Genomic DNA, 23,927 nt, shown 5'->3' on the forward strand with positions numbered 1-23,927 from the left:
TACAGTGTTCTCAGAGGTGCTAGGATCAAACGTCCATGAAGTGTCTGACCACATTTATTTGGCCAGGCTTCACAGGATGGATGTTGTTTTTAGCATATAACTATGAACTTCAGTAAGAGCTGTGGGAGTACTTAATATTTGTTTCTATTTGTAGTGCCTGAACCTATGAATCAGTAGATTTGTGACTACATGGTAATAGTTTTCTGGGGTAGCAAAATTCCCTTAATTGATGACTCTGTGCAACATTATGCAGATATGCACACAAAAATATTCTATCAGACAATTTATTATTAGAAGAATATTTCATATGTTTGAGCGGAGATGCAGATAGATAAAACCAAGAGCATGTCAGCATGTTTTTAGGCTAATATCTTGCATTTGGCATATACTTACCACAATTGAATATTAAAATTACAGTAGTGTTAACAAATACTTAATGGAATAAGTTAGCCTTGCTTTCTATGCTATCTATAACTGTGGCGGTGATGCTAAAGCTGATATGGACAAACCACACAAATTCCAAAATGTTGTCCCCTAGTTTGAAGAGGTGGTAGGACGGACAGACTTTAAGAAATATCCCATTTCCTACTGTGCTACCTTTTTTAATATGGTTTCTTTGTGAAAAAATAATGTATTCATTTATAAGGGAATGGATCTAGAACTTCTAATACGTTTATGGCAGGCATGTGTGCAGTTACTGGGGAAAAAAAAACCCCAAACAAACAAAAAAAGACTGCCAAGGTTGTATTATTGTGTGGTGCTGAGTACGGCCTACAGGCTGCTGAGTATTTCTTGTTCCAAATAAAACAATAGGACTTATATCTGAATGCCTAAAAACAAAGCTTGAATAAACAAACCAGACCATTGTGGCCATCTAAGCCTGTGCTTTATACACAAAACTTCAGGGACTGCTTTGGTTTCACCTTATTAAGCACTAAGTAGCTAAGAGTCAGGTTGTTTGCAGTACTAATTAGTAAATAGCCAATAATTGTTCTGCTAGAACTAGTTATGTGTCCTAAGCTAAACGGTCCAAGAAATGGGCGTGGAACTTTAAGAGTATGGATCATTATTGTTTATAGCTAAAAAGCATCCTGGTGCTTAAAAAGGAAGTTGTGAGAATGTTATTATAGGGATACAGACAAAATGGAAACACAGAATTAGCCTGCATTTATTTGATGAGATTATATACACACAAAATATTAAAGAATAGTACTGTGTATAACTGAGGTTAATTTTGTGCAGTGTGTCTGAGTTCCTGTAGGAAGTATTTAAATATTCAGAAGTAATGTGTTAGGTAGTTACTTAAAATGCATCTGTGAGTGCAACACTTATGATTTTTTAAATTTCTGCCTCAAAATAGGAAAAACACATAGGACTCTGTTAACTGACTGACTTGATTCCAACTTAATTCTCCTGTTTCTGTAATCAGTGAAAATGTACATCCAGTTATTCTGTCTTCAAAGTGCAAGGCAAAATGAATAAATCAGTATTTTGCAAATTAGTTCATACTTCAATGCATACTCTGGTATTTTGCAACATTGTAAGTGTAATGACATATACTTTAGCCTCCAGTTCACTTGTATTAAGCAATACTTCAGCCAAAGTCTTGATTATTTTTTTTCTTACCCAACAGAAAATACATGTCTTCAAGAAGACGCTGCAGGCTTTGATCTATCCAATATCATCAACTACACCTCATAACTTTGAAGTTTGGACAGCTACAACTCCCACATACTGTTATGAATGTGAAGGTCTACTTTGGGGCATAGCTAGACAAGGCATGAGGTGCACCGAATGTGGTGTAAAATGTCATGAGAAGTGCCAAGATCTCCTAAACGCAGACTGTTTGCAGAGTGAGTATTTCCTGACAGCTAAAGCTTTGCAATACTTCACACCTTTTGATTTTGTGCACACACTCAGACATTTCCTGAAATGAAAGGCCAGATCATCCGTGAAGGCATGTTGATACTCATTGGCTGAGGAGCTAGCCAGAAAGTTCATTAAATACCTTCTGTTAATTCTGCTTTTGTCCTTGGAACTTGCCAAACGTTGCTGGTGAGTTACGAAATAATGCTTGGTAGCATGAGTGCATTATTTACTTTCCACTGCCTATGGCAACATCTAGAGTAATTTGTTACATGATGTAAACCTTCTTTGTTTTGTTTAACTCGTAACAAAAGAAATGTCAAAACAAAGATGAAAAAAAGTTCCTAATACTTATTATAGTCATATTAATGTGCTACAGAATAGACAAAAATATGAAACATTAAATAGGATCTTGTCCCTTCGAAATATCAAATCATGTATGTTTAAGGGAAAAAAAAAATTAGTTAGGAAGTCTTTTGTCTTTGCTTTTTCATTGGCCAAATTGATTCCAGCCACCATGCATTCCCCTCCAAAAATATCTGAGGTTGCAATATAAATACTACACGAGACTTGAAACAACAAAAAATTTAGACCTATAAACTTTCTGATATTTTGATTTTGGAATGGAAGGGGCTTTTACAACTCTGGAGTTCTTCCACATTGTTCAGTTAATGTCTTGAGAGTTTACCTAGCTTCTACATGTAGAAAAAGTACACAGATATTCCAGTCAAATCTTCTTTCTTCCTTTTGTTCAGGGACTAATCACAATTTCCCAGAGCAGCTGACCCCGTGGAGCATAAATCAATGACAAATGTCTAAATCAAACTGCTTAACTGTGTTTAATTGTGATTCAACACTACGGTTGAAACTGGGCAGTGTTTGACAGCTAAGCTTTTGACAGTTTCACAAGTGAGAAAAGAATGTTTGCTTTGAAAATCTAATATTATAAAAGTATATTGTGCAGCGTTAATATGATTTCTGGTGGTGAGTTTTCAGAAGTTATAAAGAATATACTTGTAGCTTCTTCAATAAGTGCAAATAACTTCTTTTAACTGGACTGTAACAAAAGGAGGTATGCTTTCATCATTTCAGTTCCTCTTCACTCTTATTGAATAATTGTCCCATTTTGTTCTATGTATATTTTAAAACTAGCTAAAAAGAATTAATTGTACATCAGCCCATTGATCTCTCCAGTTTAGGTAGGCTTTTGACACCGTAGTTCTTCTGGGAATCACCAGGAATTACCTGGACTTAGAGACATGAAAATGAGTTAAAACGATGAGCTTGGACTTCTGCTGGTAACAGGATACGTGCAAGAGACTTGCCAACTAACTGCTCATTAAGTTGATGGAGGAAGTAGAAATAGCTTTCCTAAATTAATCTGTCCCCTTATGCACATCTTGTTTAGCACTGTTTATGTACAGGAGGAAGAAAACATGGAGAAGGGGCACTGAATTGATTCTGATATTCTCAAAAATGAAATTCATCTTGTAGGAGGGTCTTGAAGCAAATCTTTATGGATCACAATGAATCTAGTTGAAGCTAATTGTCTGCACATTCTTCAAGGAATCGGGCTATTGCTGGATTTTGAGCTTCTTTGCTAGGACTCTCATTTGCTGCTTCCTGAAAATGCTGACCTATTCTGTGGCAAAGAGATAACTATCAAGTGTTTTATACAGTATTATGTGTAATTGTGTAATTACATACATAATGGTCAATGGTCTAGAAATTGAATCATAGAATCATTAAGGCTGGAAAAGACCTTTGATATCAAGTCCAACCATTAACATGACTGCCAAGTCCGTCACTAAACCATATAGCTGTGCTGCATCCACACGATTCTACCATCTCCCTGGGCAGCTTGTTGCAATGCTTGACCACCCTTTCAGTAAAGACATTTTTCCTAGTATCCAATCTAAATCTCCATCTGAACTTGAGACCTTTTCCTCTTGTCCTAGTGCTTGTTATCTGGGAGAAGAGACCTGCCTACAACCCCCTTGCAGCAGCTGTAGGGAGTGATGAGGTCCCCCCTGAGGCCCCTCCTCTCGAGGCTGAACCCCCCCAGCCCCCCCAGCCACTCCCCACAGGACTTGTGCCCCAGCCCCTGCCTGGCTCTGGACATGCTGCAGCCCCTCAATGTCCCCCCTGCAGTGAGGGGCCCAGCGCTGACCCCAGGATTCGAGGGGCGGCCGCACCAGTGCCCAGCGCAGGGGGACGGTCACTGCCCCGGCCCTGTTGGCCACGCTGTGTCTGACACAAGCCAGGCGCTGCTGGCCTCCTTGGCCACCCGGGCCCCCGGGGGGCTCATGCCCAGCCGGCCCAGGCAGCCCCCCAGGCCCATTCCCGCCGGGCAGGGCCCAGCCGCTCTTCCCCAAGCCTGCAGCACTGTGTGGCGCTGGTGTGACCCAAGTGCAGGACCCGGCACCGAGCCTGGTTCAACCTCACACAATTGGCCTCGGCCCATTGATGCAGCCTGTCCAGATCCCTCTGCAGAGCCTCCTGCCCTCCAGCAGATCAACACTGGCCCCTAACTTGGTGTCCTCTGCAAACTCAATGAGGGTGCACTCAATCCCCTCATCCACATTGCCGATAAAGATATTAAACAGGACTGAGCCCTGGGGAGCACCACTTGTGGCCAGCTGGATGTAACTCCATTCACTACCACTCTTTGGGCTTGGCTGTTCAGCCAACATTTTACCCAGCAAAGGGTATGCAAACCTTTTGGAGCATCTTGTCATATGTTTTGCAGCTGATTAATTGTTCTGTGAGTTGGAATGTTATACTACTTTGAAAATGAGGTTCATGTGCTTTGTTTCATTTATGTTAAAAATGTTCAACATTCCATTGAAAAAAATAATTGACCGGTGCAGTTGGTTAAATCTCTTTCTAAGAAATATCTAAGAGATAAATCTATTTTGAAGAAAGCTGATGCCTACAGTATCATAAAGTGAAATGTGTGTGGTTCACTGTGGTTATATTTATCACAGTCATCCTTTTGGCTATCTCATAATCACTAGGTCTCCAAGCATCTGTGGTTTTATTTTTTATATATGTAATGATTGCTAATGTAGGCTGCAGAAAATCAACATCTTAAGCTCTTTAAAGTCAATACCTAAACTTGCTCTAAATTAGGTTTAAACAAAATCAGTAGTACTTTCATTAGACCTCTCATCTTCAACAAGATATCCCTTTCCTCGTAGTAGGTGCAATCTTAAATCAGAATTGATTCCAATCATGTTGAGTTTGTATCTGTTTGTATCTGTCCCTAGGGTAAAAGGGGCTTATTAACTTCCTATGCAATATAAGTAACAATATTGTCTTAATTAGTCTTAATGCTGCATGAAAAGAGCTGTTGGTAGACTGTCAGCAATAGAGTATGTAAAAATGGCTGCAATAAATAATTTAGGGTAAATAGAAGGCTGTGCCGATTTTTCAGTAAAACCTAAAGGAAGCTGTGTTTGAACAAATATTCCAATTTTATCTGTACTCTCAAAAATCAGCAAGTTTTTCAACAGGAATACATTATTGCTATTCAGATTGTGTCCCTAGTTTATCACTTGGTTATGATTTTGTATCTGCTAAGGAAGGGCAGAAAACAGAAAATTAAAGATGTTGCTCTTCTACATCTTGCAGGAGCCACCTGTCATGCTTTCTGGGCAGGTCAGCATTCATCTCTTTTGTGATAAAATCGCCAGAGAATTCTTTAACTGGTATTTGGTTTCATGGTAGCATTTAATTCTTTTTCTACTAATTTGTAATTTTTCAGCATGGAAAAGCCTTAATCCCTAGAACTTTGTTCTTCTGTATTCAAAAAATGAGATACTTGGGCTGAGATTATCAGGATTTCTCAAGATTTAGTAGCCATGGAACTTGAAGAAGCCATGTAATTCAGCCTTTTGACAATCTGGAATCATTGGTATCTGGTATCTCACCTCATGCTTTTCCAATATTACGGCATTATGCCTTATTTCTCCCTCTTTTTCATCCTCGTTAAGAAACCTTCAGATAACAAAAAAAAGTTAAGAAACCAGAGCATAAAATATTTGTTCTGTAAGACTTCACTGAGATCTTAAGCTGAAAGATAACCCTTTCCAGTGCTACAGATGTATTAATAGTTTCTTCTTTAGTCATTGCAAGCTGAGAGCGCCTTAGCAAAAAAACGCCATCAAAAGAACACAGTGGTGTTTGATGCCATTGTAAAGAAGGAACTATGTTCCTCTTCGATATTGAGATATCTGAATTCTAATGGTTTAGCAAATTGTTCAGCATAATTCTAAACTTAATTTTACTGTCCATTTAAAGGGAACAATAATACTTTGATCCTCCCAGGAGCTGAGGATGGCTAGTTGGATGAGGTTTTCACAACCTTTTGGAAGGGTAAAGTACTTACTGCTGCTAGTGATAACGATGATGACGATGGTCACACTCCGTTCCTTGAACACTCAAGTAGTATTTAACAACATGAGCTAAAATTTAGCAATACCTATAGCAAGAGTTAATGTGTCATTGATTATAAAATGTGTAGTGTTCTTCCATCTTGCTTTATATGTCAGTCTTATTGAAAGATAAAATGGCCTGTTGAGCACTGCAGGAATTTAAATTTTTGCTTTCAGCATTTTAATACCCTTCCGACTAGACAAGTGTTTCTCTTCTACTACTCAGCTCCAAGATGGACATTTTTTGGTTTTTTTTCAAGAGTACACTTAGGTTATTCCAATAAAACATGTATTGTAGAGACATTGATCAGAAACGCTTTCCTCTGACAGACAAAGGACATTTTATAAGAACTTCATGTCGGCTTTTCAAGGGCTTCTGAGACCAGGTATGATTTTTTAGGGAGAGAAATCTCTTCAGAGCTCTCCTGGGAAGAACCATGAATAAAACCTGTGACAGCATGGTCTCCCTATAATCTTTTTTTTTAAACAGTAAAAGCTGTGGTAGGTTTGATGTTCCAGACAAATCAGCAAATCACCTGAGTATTTTCTTTGTTTTCTAGACATTATAAAATAAGGGTAGACTTGACATACCGCCTCAGGTTATTACAGTCTAGAAGTTATTCTCACATAGATAATATCTTTTGAATTCTTCTACCATCCTTATCTACTTACTGAAATTATCAGTAATGACAATTTTAATGGAGAGAGAAACCTGTCTGTTCCATACCTGTGGTATATTATTTTCTGGGTGGTCACTCAAGAGGCCCTAAAATTTAATACTACTACGGCACAGGTGTGGTGTCTAATGATTGAGTTGTAATACCACAATTTAGTGATTCCTTTTTTCTTTTCTTTATTTTTCTTTTTTTTTTTTTTTTTTTTTTTTACACTGGTAATTTGTAGTAATGTGAAAACAAAGCATGCAGCCATTTTGCACTTGGAGCAAGCTGTGAATAATTGCCAGTGTATTGGCAAAAGAGGGCAAGTGTTGCTGCATCTCAGAACTGACCCTGCAATACCTGTGTTCTGTCACTAGGTTTCCAGCTGCATGACACAAGCCTTTGAAGCAAAGCGATGTATTACTTTCTTGAAAATACATTCGTTTTAGTTAGATGGTTTTCTATTATCTACTGCCACAATATTTACATCTATTAGTACATCTGCATCTTTCTATTTCATAAACCTATCCCTGGCCTGCAGTTCTTAAGAGCAGGGTAATGCAGGTTCACATCACTCTTAACACAATGAATTTGCAAAATTAAATTTCATAAGATTCTCTGTCCTCATCTCACTCTTCCCAGAACCTTCTTTGCATCTACTAGACGCAGTATTCCTTGCAGAAATTCCCTGGGTGGTTCCGGTGTTAGAGTTCTTGGAAAAGCATTCCGTTTAATCTATTCAGCTGAAACCCGAGTATAATGTCGTGTCTACTTTTTAGGAGCCTAGGCATAGGAGAGCCCCTTAAATAGCCATCAGAAGATCCCACTGTTAACATGGAGCTTTGTGAAGCACTCCTTTGTTCATGCACGATGTTTAAAGAAGGGATAGAGTGCACTGCTGATCCAGAGTGAGGATGTCATCAGTGTTACAGGACTGTTTGACAGTTAGGGTAGTCCTAAACTAATCTAAATGCTTAAATCCAGTGAATGTTTACATTCAGTAGATGTTTTAATGCTTCATTAAGTGGATTTATGTGATAATTATATTTTTTTTAATGAACAATGTTCCAGGAAGGAATGAAAAACTTTCCATGAGTGCAGACAGCATCAGCAAATATTGAGATATATCTTTAAGCAGTTAAGAAACTGTCTGAAGCTGCTATGCATCTTTCTTTCTACTGTTTGCTAAATCTCCACTGTGAGAGAGCATGTCAAGAGTTTGGATTAATGCCTCACTGCCAAACAAAAAATTCTCTGAAAAATGAGGTGAAAACACCTGGCTTAAATATTGTTTCTACTAATTTGGAGGAGTTGTCCTAACGAACCAGGTATGGTTTCTTGTACCATTTTACTCCAAAAGGAGAGAAAGCAAGCAGTGAAAACATCATTATATTATTATGACTTAAAAAAAAGAAAGAAATATTCTTACATATATATATTCTGTTATTTTATATATAGTAATATATATTATGTACTTTATATATATTACGTATTCTAGTAACAGAAGCAAAGGACAGAGCAGACAGGCCAAGATATTGCACAATTCTACACACCTTTCTGGAAGAATCAGTACGCCTAATTATGTAAAAAAAGTTACTCAAATTTTCAGATGTTTTCACAGTACCGATTAGTACTGAATAGTACTGATTCAATAAATATTTCTAGGTTTAACACATACTTGATTGAAGTTGAATATCAACCTGTCATGTTAAACTAAATGAATTGATAATTTTACATATCACAAGGAAAAAATACAGGAGGCTTGATATTATCCACATGAAACGCATATCTTCTTTGAGTACTGCAGTACCGAGAATTGGCTGGAGACTCTAGGGGGAAAAAAAGAAATACAATAGCAACTTTTTAATAAAAGTATTGGCTTTTTCTCTCATTTCAGGAGCTGCTGAGAAAAGTTCCAAACATGGTGCAGAAGATAAAACACAGAATATTATTAGTGCTATGAAGGAAAGAATGAAGATTAGAGAAAAAAATAGACCAGAGGTGTTTGAAGTGATCCAGGAAATGTTTAATATTTCCAAAGAAGATTTTGTACAATATACAAAAGCAGCAAAACAAAGTGTTTTGGATGGAACATCCAAATGGTCAGCAAAAATAACAATTACAGGTAAATTTTCTAATGTTTGCTTTAGGATCTCTTTCTTTCCTAGTCCCCTTGTTCAGGAATAAGATTTGTTATAATTAGACCTGGAACTGTGTGTTCATTTGCATACCTGGTGCATCTATAAATAGTTGAATTTGTAGCATGCTAATTGGAAGAGGTTTAAGCTACAGCTGTTGGCAAAATTATTTTATGTGCCATGTAAGTAAATGGTTGTCTTGTGTCTCCTCTATCTCTTACCAGTATCTCCTGTGCTAGTGCTTAACTTTTTGTCATCAACTGCAAGAGTTAAAGTCCACAACTGCATTTATGGGTTTTCAATGGCTGTGATGCTAAGAGCATTGCAGCTTGCAATTCCAGACCCCATTAGTTTAAAACTCATCATCCATTCTTTCAGTTTAGTGATGCTGAGCCAGGGAAACCTGCGCACCCAGAACATACTCAAGATTGCTTACAACCGCATTAGCCTGGTTGCTCATGAAGATTTCCAGGCCATCTGACTGACATTTCAGCTTTTGAATTAAAACCTCAGCACAGAAAATCTAAATAAAAGCTCAGCTGACTACAGAGGTCAACCTGACTATGTGATATTGGATTAGAGACAAATAGAGATTAAGCTAAAAGACCAAAGAATTGAAAGGCAGTAATGTGAAACATTAAAGGACTGATTAGAATTCACATCTAAATTAGCCTCAATTTTGTTCTAATGTAATGAAAAATAATAAACCCTTTTCTGATATTAAAAGTAAATCAAATATTTACCCTTTCTCCAGGATTTGTATTATTCCTGTTATGTGGGATAAGGAGATTAACTTTAGGAACTTATTCTTAGATTTTACTAGTCAGTTTTTCTAAAAATGAGTGAAACAAAAGCTATATTTTTTAAATAAGTGGTGTATGCTTAAGTAACACATGCATTTTTCTCACTACTTAACAGGAACTTGCATAAAAGATATGTTTAAGTCAGTTCTTGGTGCCCAGTGTTTCACATCTGTACATATGGTAATTTTCATAACTTATTTTACAAGATATTTTTCATATATCCTCTGTAAGATCAAACACAGACACTCTGTAAAAAAATACTCTTTTGTTTATGAAACAAGTGGCTAGGATACCCTGACTAGATGGATGGCATCATTCTAACAAGTTACTCCATAAATGTGTAAATGTTTTCAGACTGTCTATCTGCTGGGTAAACATCACTTTACTAGTGTTGATACAAAACTCACGTATTGCTGAATGGCTTGTTTCTTCTCTTTTAGAAGTAAAAATCATACTCACTTGAGTTCTTCAGAACTATGACCTGATAAATGAATCATAGAATAATTCAGGAAGTGATGCTAGAAGGGATTTCTACAGTATATTCAAACCAATTGCTAAAAGCAGGGTTAACTTCAAAGTTAGATTAGCTTGCTCAGGGCTTTGTCCAGACTGGATCTGAAACTCTCCAGGGATGGAGATCCACATTCTCTTGGGGAAATCTGTCCTGCTTACTGGAAAAGCTTTTTCAGTTATTAACCACTCACATTGTAAAACCATTTTCCTTATATCCAGCTGTGATATCTCTTGCTTCAGCTTACGGATGTGACATCTTATTTCACTGTGTGGTTTGAGAATAGTCCAGCTTCATAGAATCATAGAACAGTTTGAATTGGAAGGGACCTTTAAATGTCATCTGGTCCAACCCTCCTGCAAGGAGCAGGGACATCCTCAACTAGAGGGGCTTGTCTGGGAACTCATTGTCTCTGCCACATACTCTTTAGGTAGTTGAGGACTGCAGCTTGATCTCCTCTTAGTCTTCGTTTCTCTAGGGTAAGCAAACCAAGACCCTTAGCCTTTTTCCATATGTTATGTGCCCCAGCCTCCTAACCAAATTGACAACTCTCTATTGACTTTCTCCAGTTTGTCAGTCTGTTTTACTGGGGACCTTCAAAGTGCAGAAGCAATATTTCATCCGTGTGTGGCCTCACAGGTGCCAAACAGGTACAAGTGAACACTTCCTTCAGTTTGCCAGCTATACCCTGAAGAGAATTTCCCACACCAAGTGAAGAAAGTTAGAGGCAAACCTAAGCTAATTGTTGGCTCTTAGAGAAAGATGGAAAGAGAACCCAGGCTTCCTGAGGAGCAAAATATTAACAAGTTGGAAAGGCAACAGCAGTAGTCTTTCCTGCTGGTGTTTCACAGATACGTACTTCCACATAAATAGCTTAGCGTATGTTGGGTCCTAAGTTATAGAAGACTGTAAATTCCTTCCCTGACTGGCATCATGCTCTACTCATCATTAATAAATAAATAAATAAATAAATACATCAGAGGTTTTTCTGCATTTACCCCTTACCCCAAACTTCCTAAGCCAGGTTTCAATGCATTTGCTGCAGTCAAACTTGATGGCTTCTGTGGAGTCTTTCTTCTTTACAGTAAGTCCTTACAGTATTTAGTGATGAGATGGGAGAGTGACAATAAAACCCCTCTGCACTGCACAGAGGTTTGCTGGTTATCTCAGCAAATGGTAAAAGGGTTTTCAAAGATGAGAAACACATTTTCCTCTTACAAAAAGAGAAGCGTTTCCAATTCCCTGTCTTTCTGTAATGACAGCTGGCTGTCAGTAGTATGCTACCTAGCAGATATTTTTGAAAAAGTGAACGTGTTTAAACTGTCCTTTCGAGGTAAAGGTGACGTTATAACAAGGAGTGAGAAAGTAACTGCTTTTTGAAAGAAACTTATGCTATGGTGAGGGCATTATGAAAACGGGTGTTTGGAAATGTTTCCATATGTGATTTTGCTGCCAAAACCGATGTGTGTCACCTACAAAAACTCTGACCTGTGGATTTAAAAAACTTGGATATGGAATTTTCTACCTTGTTTAAAAATCTTCCAAATGAGAGGTTCCAGTGGGTTTTGAACCTATTTGTTAAAAATATAAATCTGCAACGCTTTCCCATTACTTTGCAAGAACAACTGGTTGACATCAGGCAAGACAGAAATTTACCAGCTGAATTTCAACAAAAACTTCTGTGTAATTGGTGGATGTGATTTAAAAATGAGTGTAGTGATTTAGTAAGTGCAGCCAGTGATACAGTTCTTCCATTTGGATCTACGTGTCCTTGTGACATATCTTTTTCAGCTATGGCAGCCATTAAAACTGAGTATAAAAGCAAACTGGACTTACACCCAGATCTTCAAATCACTGTATCACAAAGTGTTAAATCAATATTTTCAAAAATAATGATGCATATTCAGTCACATTGCTTTCACTAAAAATATTACTATTAGTAATATGCTTTTTGTGAGAACCAAAGCTTTTCTGTGACATTAATTTTTTTAAAAAAAATTAAATATTATTTTGTCTTAATCTCACATTTTTTCTAATTTCTGGTTTTGTGTGTGGTTTTGAATGTACATAATGTATTAGCACACTGGTATGTGTATATAATTTGGAAACGATAAATGTATTTGGGCTACATGCTCGAAATATTTTACTATAGTACTTTTAGATTCCATGGCAACCTTTTTTATGCATCAAGGAAGGGTCACTGAGAGATTGAATTGCTTTCCAATGATGAAATGTAAAGCTGGCGTTCAGGAGGGGAAGAAGTAAAACATTGGTCAAGTGGACCATGAATTAATTACTCCATGAGAGTTTGTAGGTGTGTTGTTAGCTACACATAGCTCTGTAGTCCAGACTCAAGCCCAGTCACATTTGGGTCAGTGCGTAAACTGTACGTGGAGCTGAAGAAGAGAAGATATGTGCCAGAAGAAATCTAGGGAAAATCTGGGATTGTGAGTCAGATGGTTTAGGAAAAAGGGAGGCCATTCTGAAGGTTGTGTGGGACAGTGCATGAAACTCAAAAGAACAGTTGTTGAGTGTTGGGACTGTCACCAGGCCTCTAAAGCATACTCATGGCTGCCTTGTGTTCAGGCCAGCATTATAGTTAGGAGTTCTGGAAAACATGTTCTAAGCTGGCACTTAAATCTCCTGCACGCATAGGAGAGGAATACTTCCTTGCCTTCTAAAAATTTTCCTTTGGATCTATAGTGAATGGGGAAGAGAAAATATGCTCTAGTAGTTTCCTAAGAGTTAGTCTTTTCAGGAATGAGGAATGTGAAAAACGTAACAGAACCTTACGTTTTTTTCACTGAAGTCAGCAGATATGTCTGAACCCACACTGGGAGCTGATCTGCTGAGTAAGAAGGTGCCATTTTTATGTAATCATTTTTCTGAGTGCACTAAGGGAGACTCATTATTCAAAATGATTGACATAAGAAAATGTTAACTAAATGTTATCACTTGAGAGGATTTAAATAATACGTGCAAAACAATAAGATCAAGCTCTGCTGATGCCAAGAGCCATGGCAGGTGTTTTAGCTGCAGCTCTCTGGGTTTGGTAGGCTGCTATTTGATGGTTCTGCTTTTTCCTGAGATTTCCAGTTTTGTGAATTATGATGGAAAATCAAATTGTGTGTATTTTATTTGCCACAAAATACATATAATTTAATTATGCACCAACATTAACTGTCAGAAAGACTGATGGATACATAAACAGTTAATGATAATTGATCTGAACTGTCACCCTGTCTGTGACAGAATAGGAACTATTCTGAAAATCCTCGTGGTTCATCTCTCACATGAGGAAAACCAGTCATAATCATATCCCTCAGGTTTAGTTACATAATCTACAGTGCAGATTTTTGAAAACTGGAGGTTTTATTTTGGAAACTTTAGTTTGGATCTTTGGAGAATTTTTTTAAATCATTATTTATTTATTTGGGGAAAACTGAAATTTTAGGGAATTATTAGACTCAAGCCAAGTTATACAACAGCATTGTGTTACTTGCCATGTTGATTAAACCAAAGTTTGAGAAGAGTATCTGAATTATGCATGGTAAGAAAAGTATTTGCTTTGCATTCTGTAGTGAATCTTTAAATGTATTACTCTTTTAAACTATATTTGCAAATTTTGTAAGTCCAGAAGGGTAGTTAGACAAGCCTTGTCTATCTCCAGGGTAACAGATGTTGGGAAAATTCATCTAGAAAGCTTTGTTTCAGGAGCCCTCAGTTTGAGGTCTTTGTTTCCTGTTGCTGTTGTCATTGTCTCATTTATTTCTTGGCAATGAAAGGCTATGAGGGCTAAAGCACATTTCCCTCCTTTTGTTGCAGTTCTTTGTGCTCAGGGCTTACAGGCTAAGGACAAAACTGGCTCAAGTGACCCGTATGTTACTGTGCAAGTTGGCAAAAACAAGCGGAGAACAAAGACTATTTTTGGAAACCTGAATCCAGTATGGGATGAAAAATTCTATTTGTAAGTATAGAAGATACTGTAGTTTCTTGGGTTTTTAATTTATGTCTAGGTAAAATAATGCTACCAAGTGAAATAATTACTTTAATTTGAAAATATTTGTTGGCTATACTATGCATATTCATAGCATTAATAAATTAGCAAGTTCTGAATGGAAAGAGCATATAAATTTATTGTGACTTTATCATACAGCAGTCATACAGCTCATGATTATGTCTTTTGGGGCATCTACTGGTGGTGTCTATTCTAATTTTTTAGGGAACTTAAGTAACAGTTTTCAGACCTTGACCTTACATACCAAACGTTTGCATTATAAATGCCTCCCTACATCTCAGATACTGACCGTGCAAGTTAAAGGTGTTTTTATTCAACATTGCAACTCTCCCGGGTGAAAGTAAGGTATCTGAAAGTAACTGGTATGCTTCAGTCTTTGGGCAGGGCTGTTTGTAATACCTCTCCTTTCCAAGACTGAGTGTTGTCAGGAAGTCTGCTGTGACGAGGGTGTGGTACAATCCTCTCTCCTTCCTTTGGCCACAGCCTCTGAGCTGAATACTGTAAAGTTTGGCGTCAGCATATCACAGGAGTTCAACCTGGACTGCAAAGTAGATGTTTCAGTCTGTACCGGATTGACTAAGGTTTGAATATGATTTCATGCCAGTTTTAGTTCCTAGAACTTCTTTTGGAAAGACATGTTACAGTGCAGGAAATCCCAATTCACAGGTACTGTGCTGTTCCTTCCCTGAAAATACTGCCTTAGGATACAACACATACCTGACTGAGAATAGTATCAATTTGCTCGCTGTTATTCCTCTACGTGTAGCAAAAGTATTTCAGCATTTATTCTTTGCTCAGTTTGATTATATGTGCCACAGTACATGATGTGCACTTAACTGCCATTGTTAAAGCCAGTCAGGGATTTCAAAAAGCTAATGTAAACCTTAGGCTTCCTTTGGAAAATTTTAAGTGAAAGAGAACTATTTATTTAGGCAGACTTTTAAAATTGTTCAGAAAAGTTCCAGCCTACCCTGAAATCATCTACCACAGTATTATCACACAAAGTTCTTATGTATTCTGTGGAAGCTGTGTGAAACCCCTGGTAAATTATAAAAATATGAAATTATAATAATAAAAACGGATATACAATTTCAGTGTTTCTAAAATACAAAGGGTTTTTATGCATTTTTACTGAGAATATATGCAAGCTGTTGACACATTATAATAGTGGTATTATGATAGTGGTACATTTCATTACTATGTTATAGAAGTCTAATATGTTTATGCCTAATAGTGCTATTCAAAATTAGATGTTAATTTGATACAACTTGATGGAATCATGTGTCAGTGATGATAAAAATGATGTGTCATTTTTTTTAGGCAACCTTGAATTTACAAAGCAGCAGAACAACAGCTCAGGATCCCTGTGCAACAGACAGTTTCAAAATAAGCACTCAGCACAAGTAAAATAACTGTCTTCAGGCTATAACATTGTTTAGTTTCTTCTTACATTTCTTTCCTACTGTATGGAAGACATCAGTTGTCATTATTCCTACCTACATTAGCCATGGAAAAATATTCTGTTAGGGATCAGGCATTTGAAATAGCGGTCTCTTTTCTTCAAGGAGCTGCAGTGTCATAACACGAGAAGTTGCCTTGTTATCATAGAATCATTTAGGTTGGAAAAGACCTTTAAGATCGTCAAGTCCAACTCTTAACCCAGGACTGCCAAGTCCACCACTAAACCATATCCCTAAGCACCGCATGTAGCACAACAGCTATTTTCTTTTCTCTGTTTGTTTGGGTTTTCTTACTAAAATCTGCTACCCTATTGGTGAGCAGGTTATAATTTTACTAGTGAGTTTGAAGGAGGTATGACCAAATATGCCGCTTCTATTTGTCTGGAAGTGGTACTAGGTAATCCAACTATATTAAACGGTGTAGCCCATTTCTTTCGCAGATTCAAATGCCAGTACTGAAGATGAATTGTTAATTCAGAGAAAACACTCGGAAACTTTTTACAGGCTTCCACTATACAGATCATGTTTTCAAATGTTGTGTTACTTCAGTAACAGTTGAAGTGTCTAGCTCATTGAATGACTGTGAGTAACGAAAGGTAGGAGATTAATTACTCTCTAGCATTTAATTGCATGAGTTGCATAGGGTTAAAGGTGCATGATCAGGTCAGCAAATTTGGCATGAAGCTGTAAATGTACTTTCTCAAAGATGTGGGCAAAGCTATCATAAAATCCTTGGAAACGTGAACATACTACATATTTTTTTCACCCAGCATTAAGTATTACTATCATTTTCTGCTCTAGCAATAACATAAAAAACCCACAACCACCAAACCTTACTATAGCGTAAATCTCCTGAGTAACTGCTTTGAACCGAATACATTTTCAATCATTTTTATAGCACTTGTACTTTCTAAAATAGTTATCTCCCTGAATTATTGAATGCATTGGATTTCAATTAAAAGTATATGAGAATTTCTAAAGTGTATTAAGTAAACTATAGATGTTTAACTACAAGATTAAATCTAAAGTAGATCGATATAACTATCTCATTGACTCAGGAACTTTCATTAGGCTCTACTGGTGATATTTGATAGCCCTATTTAAAATCAAATGCTAATCATCATTATAACTCCTAAATGATAAATTGCAGAAATAAAATGTATCTCAAAGTCTTGTAATCATATATTTTCTCATAATACCAAAACATGCATTTAAATCTCCTCATCTGTTCCAAAACAAGGACTTGGAAAAAAGACTGGCTCCCCACTGTGCATTTGCTCTCTCATAGCAGATAGAGTAAGAGTGTGTTCTACTTTGCAGAATCACACATAAACCTGATACAATTATATGGTAAGCAGAGAGTGAATATTTCTCACAAAACATAATGTAACACTCTGCTAAATGACCATGGGATATTGGCATAGATTTTAATATGGGAACTCATAAACCGTAACTAAAGTAGAGGTTACATACAGCTGCATGCACCTCAGTAGAAAAGCAAGACTATCAGAGCAAGAATATTTCTTTCCTTGAAATGTATATTTTTTTATACACAATATAGAGAAGTAAATAGGCCAGCAGATGCTCCTTAATGAATGTAATATAGGTGGTAAGGGCTTTGATCTTTTCTATTGGCGTTATTAAAAAGGAGATAACAGAGCAGGTTTTATTTTTTCAATAAAACATCAGTGATAGGAGAGTTTTTTCAATGCCAGAGCAAAGGAAGAGTCTTACAAGCTGTCTGTCACCTTCCCTCTTCTGGTTGGGTGTGGCATCTCATACAGGAAGAGGGGCTGCATTTTTATTTTTTAGTTACAAGGAAGAGAGATTTTGGCGATACAGTTTTCAGCTTTGTACAGACTTCTGGGTCTATACTCTATAATAAAACTGTTCTCCACTGTCATTCATTTCTTGACTATTTTCAATGGTTGATTGCTGAAATATGGAAATCTGCTTTTTCTGGCAGTGTTGTCTAGCAAGCACACATCTCCAAATTCTTGTAAGAATTATTGAAGCAGCTTAAGGATTGTTTCATAAGCAAGAGTATGTAAGAGAATTATGTTACACAAAACCAGTTGGGTAGTAGAAAAATACAAATTAGTTTACTGGATTTTTCCATTCTAAGAATTCTTCAATAAGCAGTAAAGTCGCTGAGAGACATCCTGCTAATTAAAATAACTGTATCTCACAGCCTCAGCCCCAAACAACAGAGCAGAACACTGTTAAACAACAATTCAAATGATAAATTGTTTGTTCAGCAATAATGTTTTTCAGTTTCACAGTACAGTGTGTTTGGTCTGAGTCTTTTTTTTCAAACTGCTGTCAATCTAGGTTAATTTTATACATCTCTTTTTGTTATGACAGAGTAAACTAAAGCAAAAAAAGGCATAATTAGTCTCATTCTGCTATATCAGAAAGCATGGCCCATGACCACACTGTTAAAAGAATTGGGACTGTCCAGGCTAGAGAAAAGTAGTGAAAGTAAGGATGTCTTTAAACACATCCTTTCTCCTGTGAAGACAAAAGGAACAATCTTTTTTCCTTGCTTACTATTATAGTAGAACAAGAAGAAATAGACACAAATTCTTTTTAGAGAGGCTTAAATCAGACTTCAGAAAAACTTTGCCAGCAGTGGGGCTACTGACGTATAGAACAGATAGATTTCCTGAGACACTACGCACCTTGAACACTTAACAACAATGGACAGACTTCTTATAGCAATGCCGTGGGCGTATCTGGTTCTGGCTTGCAGTAATGGCAATAATAATAAACATGAGGGTAATACCTGCACTTCACTCTCCTACTATCTTCCAGAACTGTGGGGTTTCTTTATACTTTTAGGACAAAATCTCTATTATCACTTTCCATTCTCTGTCTAGACTGTATGACATCCAAGATATTTTAGTATAAGAGAATAAAATTAAGACTTTAGCAAGGTTCAACTCTTGAATTGTTTTCCATGCATTACCTGCTATACAAAATGTATTTCTTATGCTTGTGTGTAAAGTGGTTTAAAAAACACAATGATCCATTATTTGCTATGGTTGTGTTTTTTTTTAAATCTGCTATGTTTTGAGCTACTTATTCTCATAGATAGTTCATGCAGCCAAGTGGCACCTTGATTTTTATCTGCTTTCCAATTACATCAGTGTTGACTCACTGAATGAATATAGCACTTAAAAGTACAAATTATTGTCTTCCAAAATCTATTCCTTTAGTTTGTGGAAGACATCTTAGGTATATGTAATGGTCTACAGCTAAAGCAACATCCATCTGAAATAACAATATGAGTGTATCTATGGTTAGTATCACAAAGTGGTATATAGCATGTTTTCTTTAAATGGCTTAAGAGTATACGTCCAAAAAAGAATTTAAGTACTTTTGTAACAGGCTAAACAGAAATAGAAGCTACCAAAAAAAAGAAATTGGAAACAAAATACAGCAAAAACCAAAGGCTGTGTACTTCAGTTACAGTAGACCACAACGATTCTTCACAAAGTGCTTTTACATAGGCAGGCTGGCAGTCTTCAGCTGAAGTAGCCTGTTAAAGACAAATTAAAAGATCTTCAGGTTTGTCCATCAGCAACCAGAGTGACTTCTCTGGAAATGTGGCAAGTCATGTTGGCTCTGGATTTGACCTTTCTGGAAAGTTGCATAGGTAAATATTGTTGGGATGTTGGATATCCTTATTGGAGAGCAGAGCGAATGTTTATAGTGTAGAAGAAACTTATCTCACACTTTCCTGGTGTTTTTTTTTTCACCACTGTTGTGAATAAAAATGTATGCTAATGCTTCAGGAGAAAAAAAAAAGCTGAATACATTTTGAAAAGGAGGAACGGGCACTATGAGAAAGAAGTAAGGAAGATGGTTGTAGAGTGATTTAATCTGTCTGTGAATCATTATCCCAGCTGTAAAACTGGAGTAAGAATAGTGTAATGCTTCCCTTTTTTACATTTCTTGGTTCTGTCACATTTGAGAATATTTTTTAGAAAGAACCTGGTCATTGTGGCATTTAAAAATTTTCCTGTTAGAGTGCAAGTTCTTCATAGGTTCTCTACCACTAGCTGTCTACGCTTGAACTGGTTTGCTGAGTGCTCAGGGAATGCAAGACCAGTTCTAAAGAGATGTCTGTCTTATTATTGACAGGAAAGATTTTTCTCCTCTTCTTTGGAGGTCTGATTGAAAGTAGCGTATGTGTGATTTTTAGACTACTCATTTGTGAAATGATTGATTAAAAGTTGATTTAGAAAAAAAAGGTAAGCTACAAAATGTGCAAAACTGGAAGTGGGGAGGCAAAGGTGTTGCAAAGGCAAGTCATCAGTCAAGTTTGTTTTCTATATCTCAGATGTAGCCTCATTTGTCTGCTGATTGCTTACAGAATTTCACCAAAATAGTTTATTTTATTGGAAAAATAATTTTCTTCTCATTATAGTAATAACATTTTTTTAGAGTAGGGGGAAAAAAAACCAAACCTCTCCACCTAGACTTACATTTGGAGTATGCAAATTTGTTAGTGGATGTAAGAGTTTTTACTGAAGACTCCAAGGTAAGAATGCTGTTATAATGAATGTATTTAATTTTGGCAGTGGGTAATTATTCTCCATACATTCCTTACCAGCTTCTTTATTAATTTGTATTTATTTCTTTACTGAAATTAGCATAGTATCAATTAGTTGTTATTTTAACACTGGGTGAAGATCTCTTAGAGGAGGTATACAGTAAGGCCATGGCAGTGCACCTAATGTTAAATTTACATTGGGCTGCTATAGTAAAGATAGTTTGTTATTACAGTTTTTTATTACTCTAGCCATTAGAATAAGCAGGAATGCTGTGAGGATTATTTCATGTCTGTGCATTATTCTGTAAAAGCAGAAGTAATGTAGCATCACCAGATTGCTGATAAATTATTAAAACAATCTCTTCTGTCTAACATCTCTGAATATACTGCAGCTTTTCCAGTTTTCAAACACATCAGTATCTTCATTCTGTGTATGCTAAAGAGCGTTTCGCTTTCACCTTCCTATATCACACTTTAGTGAATACTTTTACTGAGCATATAAAGCAGAGTGGCTAGAAGAGGAACAATGAAAATAGCCTATGTTGTCTTTGCCTTGAATTCCCTGAGCTCATTTTCCGGGGCAGGTTAAGCAGAAGCAGGAATTCCACCCAATGCTTTTTGCAAAGCCACAGAGCTTCTGCACAGATGTTATCGGTGACCAAAGCAGAAAGTGCACCTCATTATATAGTGCTTTTTGGGAGAGGCTGGGCAGGTAAGTAGAATCATGCAGAGACAGCTCTGTGGTTTTAATAGTAAATCTTCCTGCAGTCTCACTGGCACAGGGTACACCAGTAGAAATATGTGTTCATCCACACTTCTGTTCTTGCGTCACAAATCTGTGGTAGTTTGGGGGTCTTGCACAGGAACATTACAAACCTGTAGCAGAGCTGACTCAGTGCTAAAGGCTTAGACACAAAGATGAACATTTGAGGAAACCCATTGGTTGTGATAGGTCTCACCATGTTTCAGTAACCTAAGGTTAATGGATAAAAAGATGTGGGAGAGACAAATGAGGATATCAGGGAAAGGTGCAGTCTTCCTGAGTATCTCAATAAATATTCCTTAATCAGCTAAGTGTACATCAGAAGAAAACTGATGTTGTCTCAGGAGAATACAAGTACAGTATTTGTACTGAAGTACCATTTAATGACTTCTTATATGCAACATCTCCCTGAGAAGAAAAGCAGGAACAAGATTTCTACTAATAGCACATATACAGTGATGTGGGTCACATAAATGATGGCCTCACCAGCGATGGATCTCCCTAAGCCACTCTACAAATCCCCTGTTTAATATTTCTACAGGGTGCACAGCTAAATGCAATTCAGGACTTTAGCAATGTTAAGAAATAATTCAGGACTACATTTCAGGAAAATTAAATGGTTTCTGGGTTTAGTTTAGTTTCTTAAGGCAAAGAGGTTTATTTGATCCATCTGTGTCTTCCTATATTTTATATGTCCTTGCCTATAGCTTTTGAATTTTTTGGTCAGTCAGAGAAATTTCACAGATTGCCTAATACTACATCCATCATGTTCTATCAAAATAGGTGGTCAGACAGAGATGAGATCCTAGTAGTGTCCTCAGTATGAGCTCACCCCATAATCGACAGGGTTATGAAGGAGTAATTATGAAAATCCCAATTATGGGAGAAGATTCAGTATGTGACTGCAGTTTGTTAGATGTCAGGGAAGACAATCATAAGATAAAATTAAATTAAGCTTAATTAGTTTTGCTAATCACAGAACAAGGTGGTTTTTAATTATCGGCGATATCTGCAGTGTTAAAATTTGGAATACAGGCACAAGCATTTCTGTGATACTGAATGTATCTGATGTCACAGTGAGGCAGATTAAAAGCTGTGCATGGCATTTTTAGTGACTGATTGGCCTTGACAGTAATAATACCATTTAAAACACTTTATACTTCCAAAGCCCATTACCACCACTAATTAATTCTTAGAACACCCCTGAGGGGTGCCATTTGGGAGATAAGTTATAGTATTACTCTTTTAATGCTGGAAACGCTGAGACAGATGACTGAGCAGTGATAGTGCTTGGAATAGAATTCAAGTCAGAACTCTTAAACTAGTGTCAAACGAAGACCTTGCTGAAGATGAAAATTTGCTGCTACAGTTTAAAGCTACATTTAAAGATACACAAACATTCATAAGATCTAAAATACTTTTTAGTATTACTGAATGGATATAAACCCCATCCAGTTAGTACAGATGCATGAGTATGACATGGTTTATAACTGCCACCAGATCTGTACTGGCTGTTAAAAAGTCATTGGAAAGTTTTTCACTACCACGGATTTCTGCAGTCAATGTTGGGATATTTCAGTGAAGTCATCAAAAGCCAACACTGACCAACAGTGAACAGTCTTCAGTGTGGCTTATAGGAATAAGCAGCAGTAAAGTTTATTTTCCATTTTGTGGAAATACATGCAGTATGGGCTGGAAGTAATAATTTTTTATTCACCAGGAGCTCTGCAGGTTGCAAGTGAAGCCACCTCACTCTCATACATCCAGTAGTTTCTTAAATCCACTCAGCTTATGAGAAGCTAGTATGCCACTTCAATTTGCAAGGAATTTTTTAGCACATGGCAGTCTGTCCCTACTCCTCCTTACCAGAGCATGGAGGTCTTGGAGAAAAGTAATGTATCTTCTAAAGAAAGCAGTTACTTATTTCCCTAGGTTTTGGGGTTTTTTTAATTATGTGTCTTGTGCTGTGAAGTTTGTGCATACTTGCTGGGTTTTTTTCAAAACCTGCCAGATACTGGAAATATTCTTTAAGATTTTCTCACTTTTTTATTATAACATTATAGGCTACTATTTTTGCGGTCTGCTGTATGTACTACATAGCATTCCTAAATGAATAAACCTGATCTAACAGTATGTTTTCTAAGATATTTGTTAAATAATAGTATCAAGAAATACACATTGTAAATTAATTAATAATTTTAATGAGGAGTTCATTACATTCTTAAATAGACATTCCTAAATACAATCCATTTGTATATATAATTCAGTCAAGTTATACTCTTTACTTTCTCTTATATACAGTAATTGTAGTTTTGTCCCTGGCAGTGTGCTATCGCCTTTTATTCCACTAAATGTTGCAGGTTGTTTGTATTCTGTCACTTTATGCATTTAAGCAGGTATATGGAAATCAAGGACAGTGAATTAGACAGCAGTACAAATGCATGTAGCTTATGTATCACATTTTGTATTTTATTATTATTTTTTACAGTGAATGCCATAATTCCACAGATAGAATAAAAGTGAGAGTATGGGATGAAGATGACGACATTAAATCTAGAGTGAAACAACATTTCAAAAAGGAATCAGATGACTTCCTTGGGCAAACAATCATTGAAGTAAGAACACTGAGTGGAGAAATGGATGTATGGTATAATTTAGGTATGAGTCTTACTAATTTTTTAAAAACAAATTTAGGTGGAATCTCAGCATCTGTAG

The 23,927-nt window shown here is 36.7% G+C and overlaps 1 protein-coding gene across 5 annotated transcripts in view; it reads left to right on the forward strand.

The window, feature by feature from the left end:
- UNC13C (unc-13 homolog C) overlaps positions 1 to 23,927 on the forward strand; it is a 234,202-nt gene that overhangs the window by 105,237 nt on the left and 105,038 nt on the right. For all 5 annotated transcript variants that reach the window (XM_037395055.1, XM_037395051.1, XM_037395052.1 and 2 more), the window contains 4 exons: positions 1,634 to 1,853; positions 8,859 to 9,086; positions 14,239 to 14,380; positions 23,701 to 23,870. In XM_037395055.1, coding sequence (XP_037250952.1) covers positions 1,634 to 1,853; positions 8,859 to 9,086; positions 14,239 to 14,380; positions 23,701 to 23,870 — 760 coding nt within the window. The remainder of the gene's footprint in view (positions 1 to 1,633; positions 1,854 to 8,858; positions 9,087 to 14,238; positions 14,381 to 23,700; positions 23,871 to 23,927) is intronic.

The sequence above is a fragment of the Falco rusticolus genome, chromosome 7, assembly GCF_015220075.1.
Source record: "Falco rusticolus isolate bFalRus1 chromosome 7, bFalRus1.pri, whole genome shotgun sequence".
Taxonomy (NCBI): Eukaryota; Metazoa; Chordata; class Aves; order Falconiformes; family Falconidae; genus Falco; species Falco rusticolus.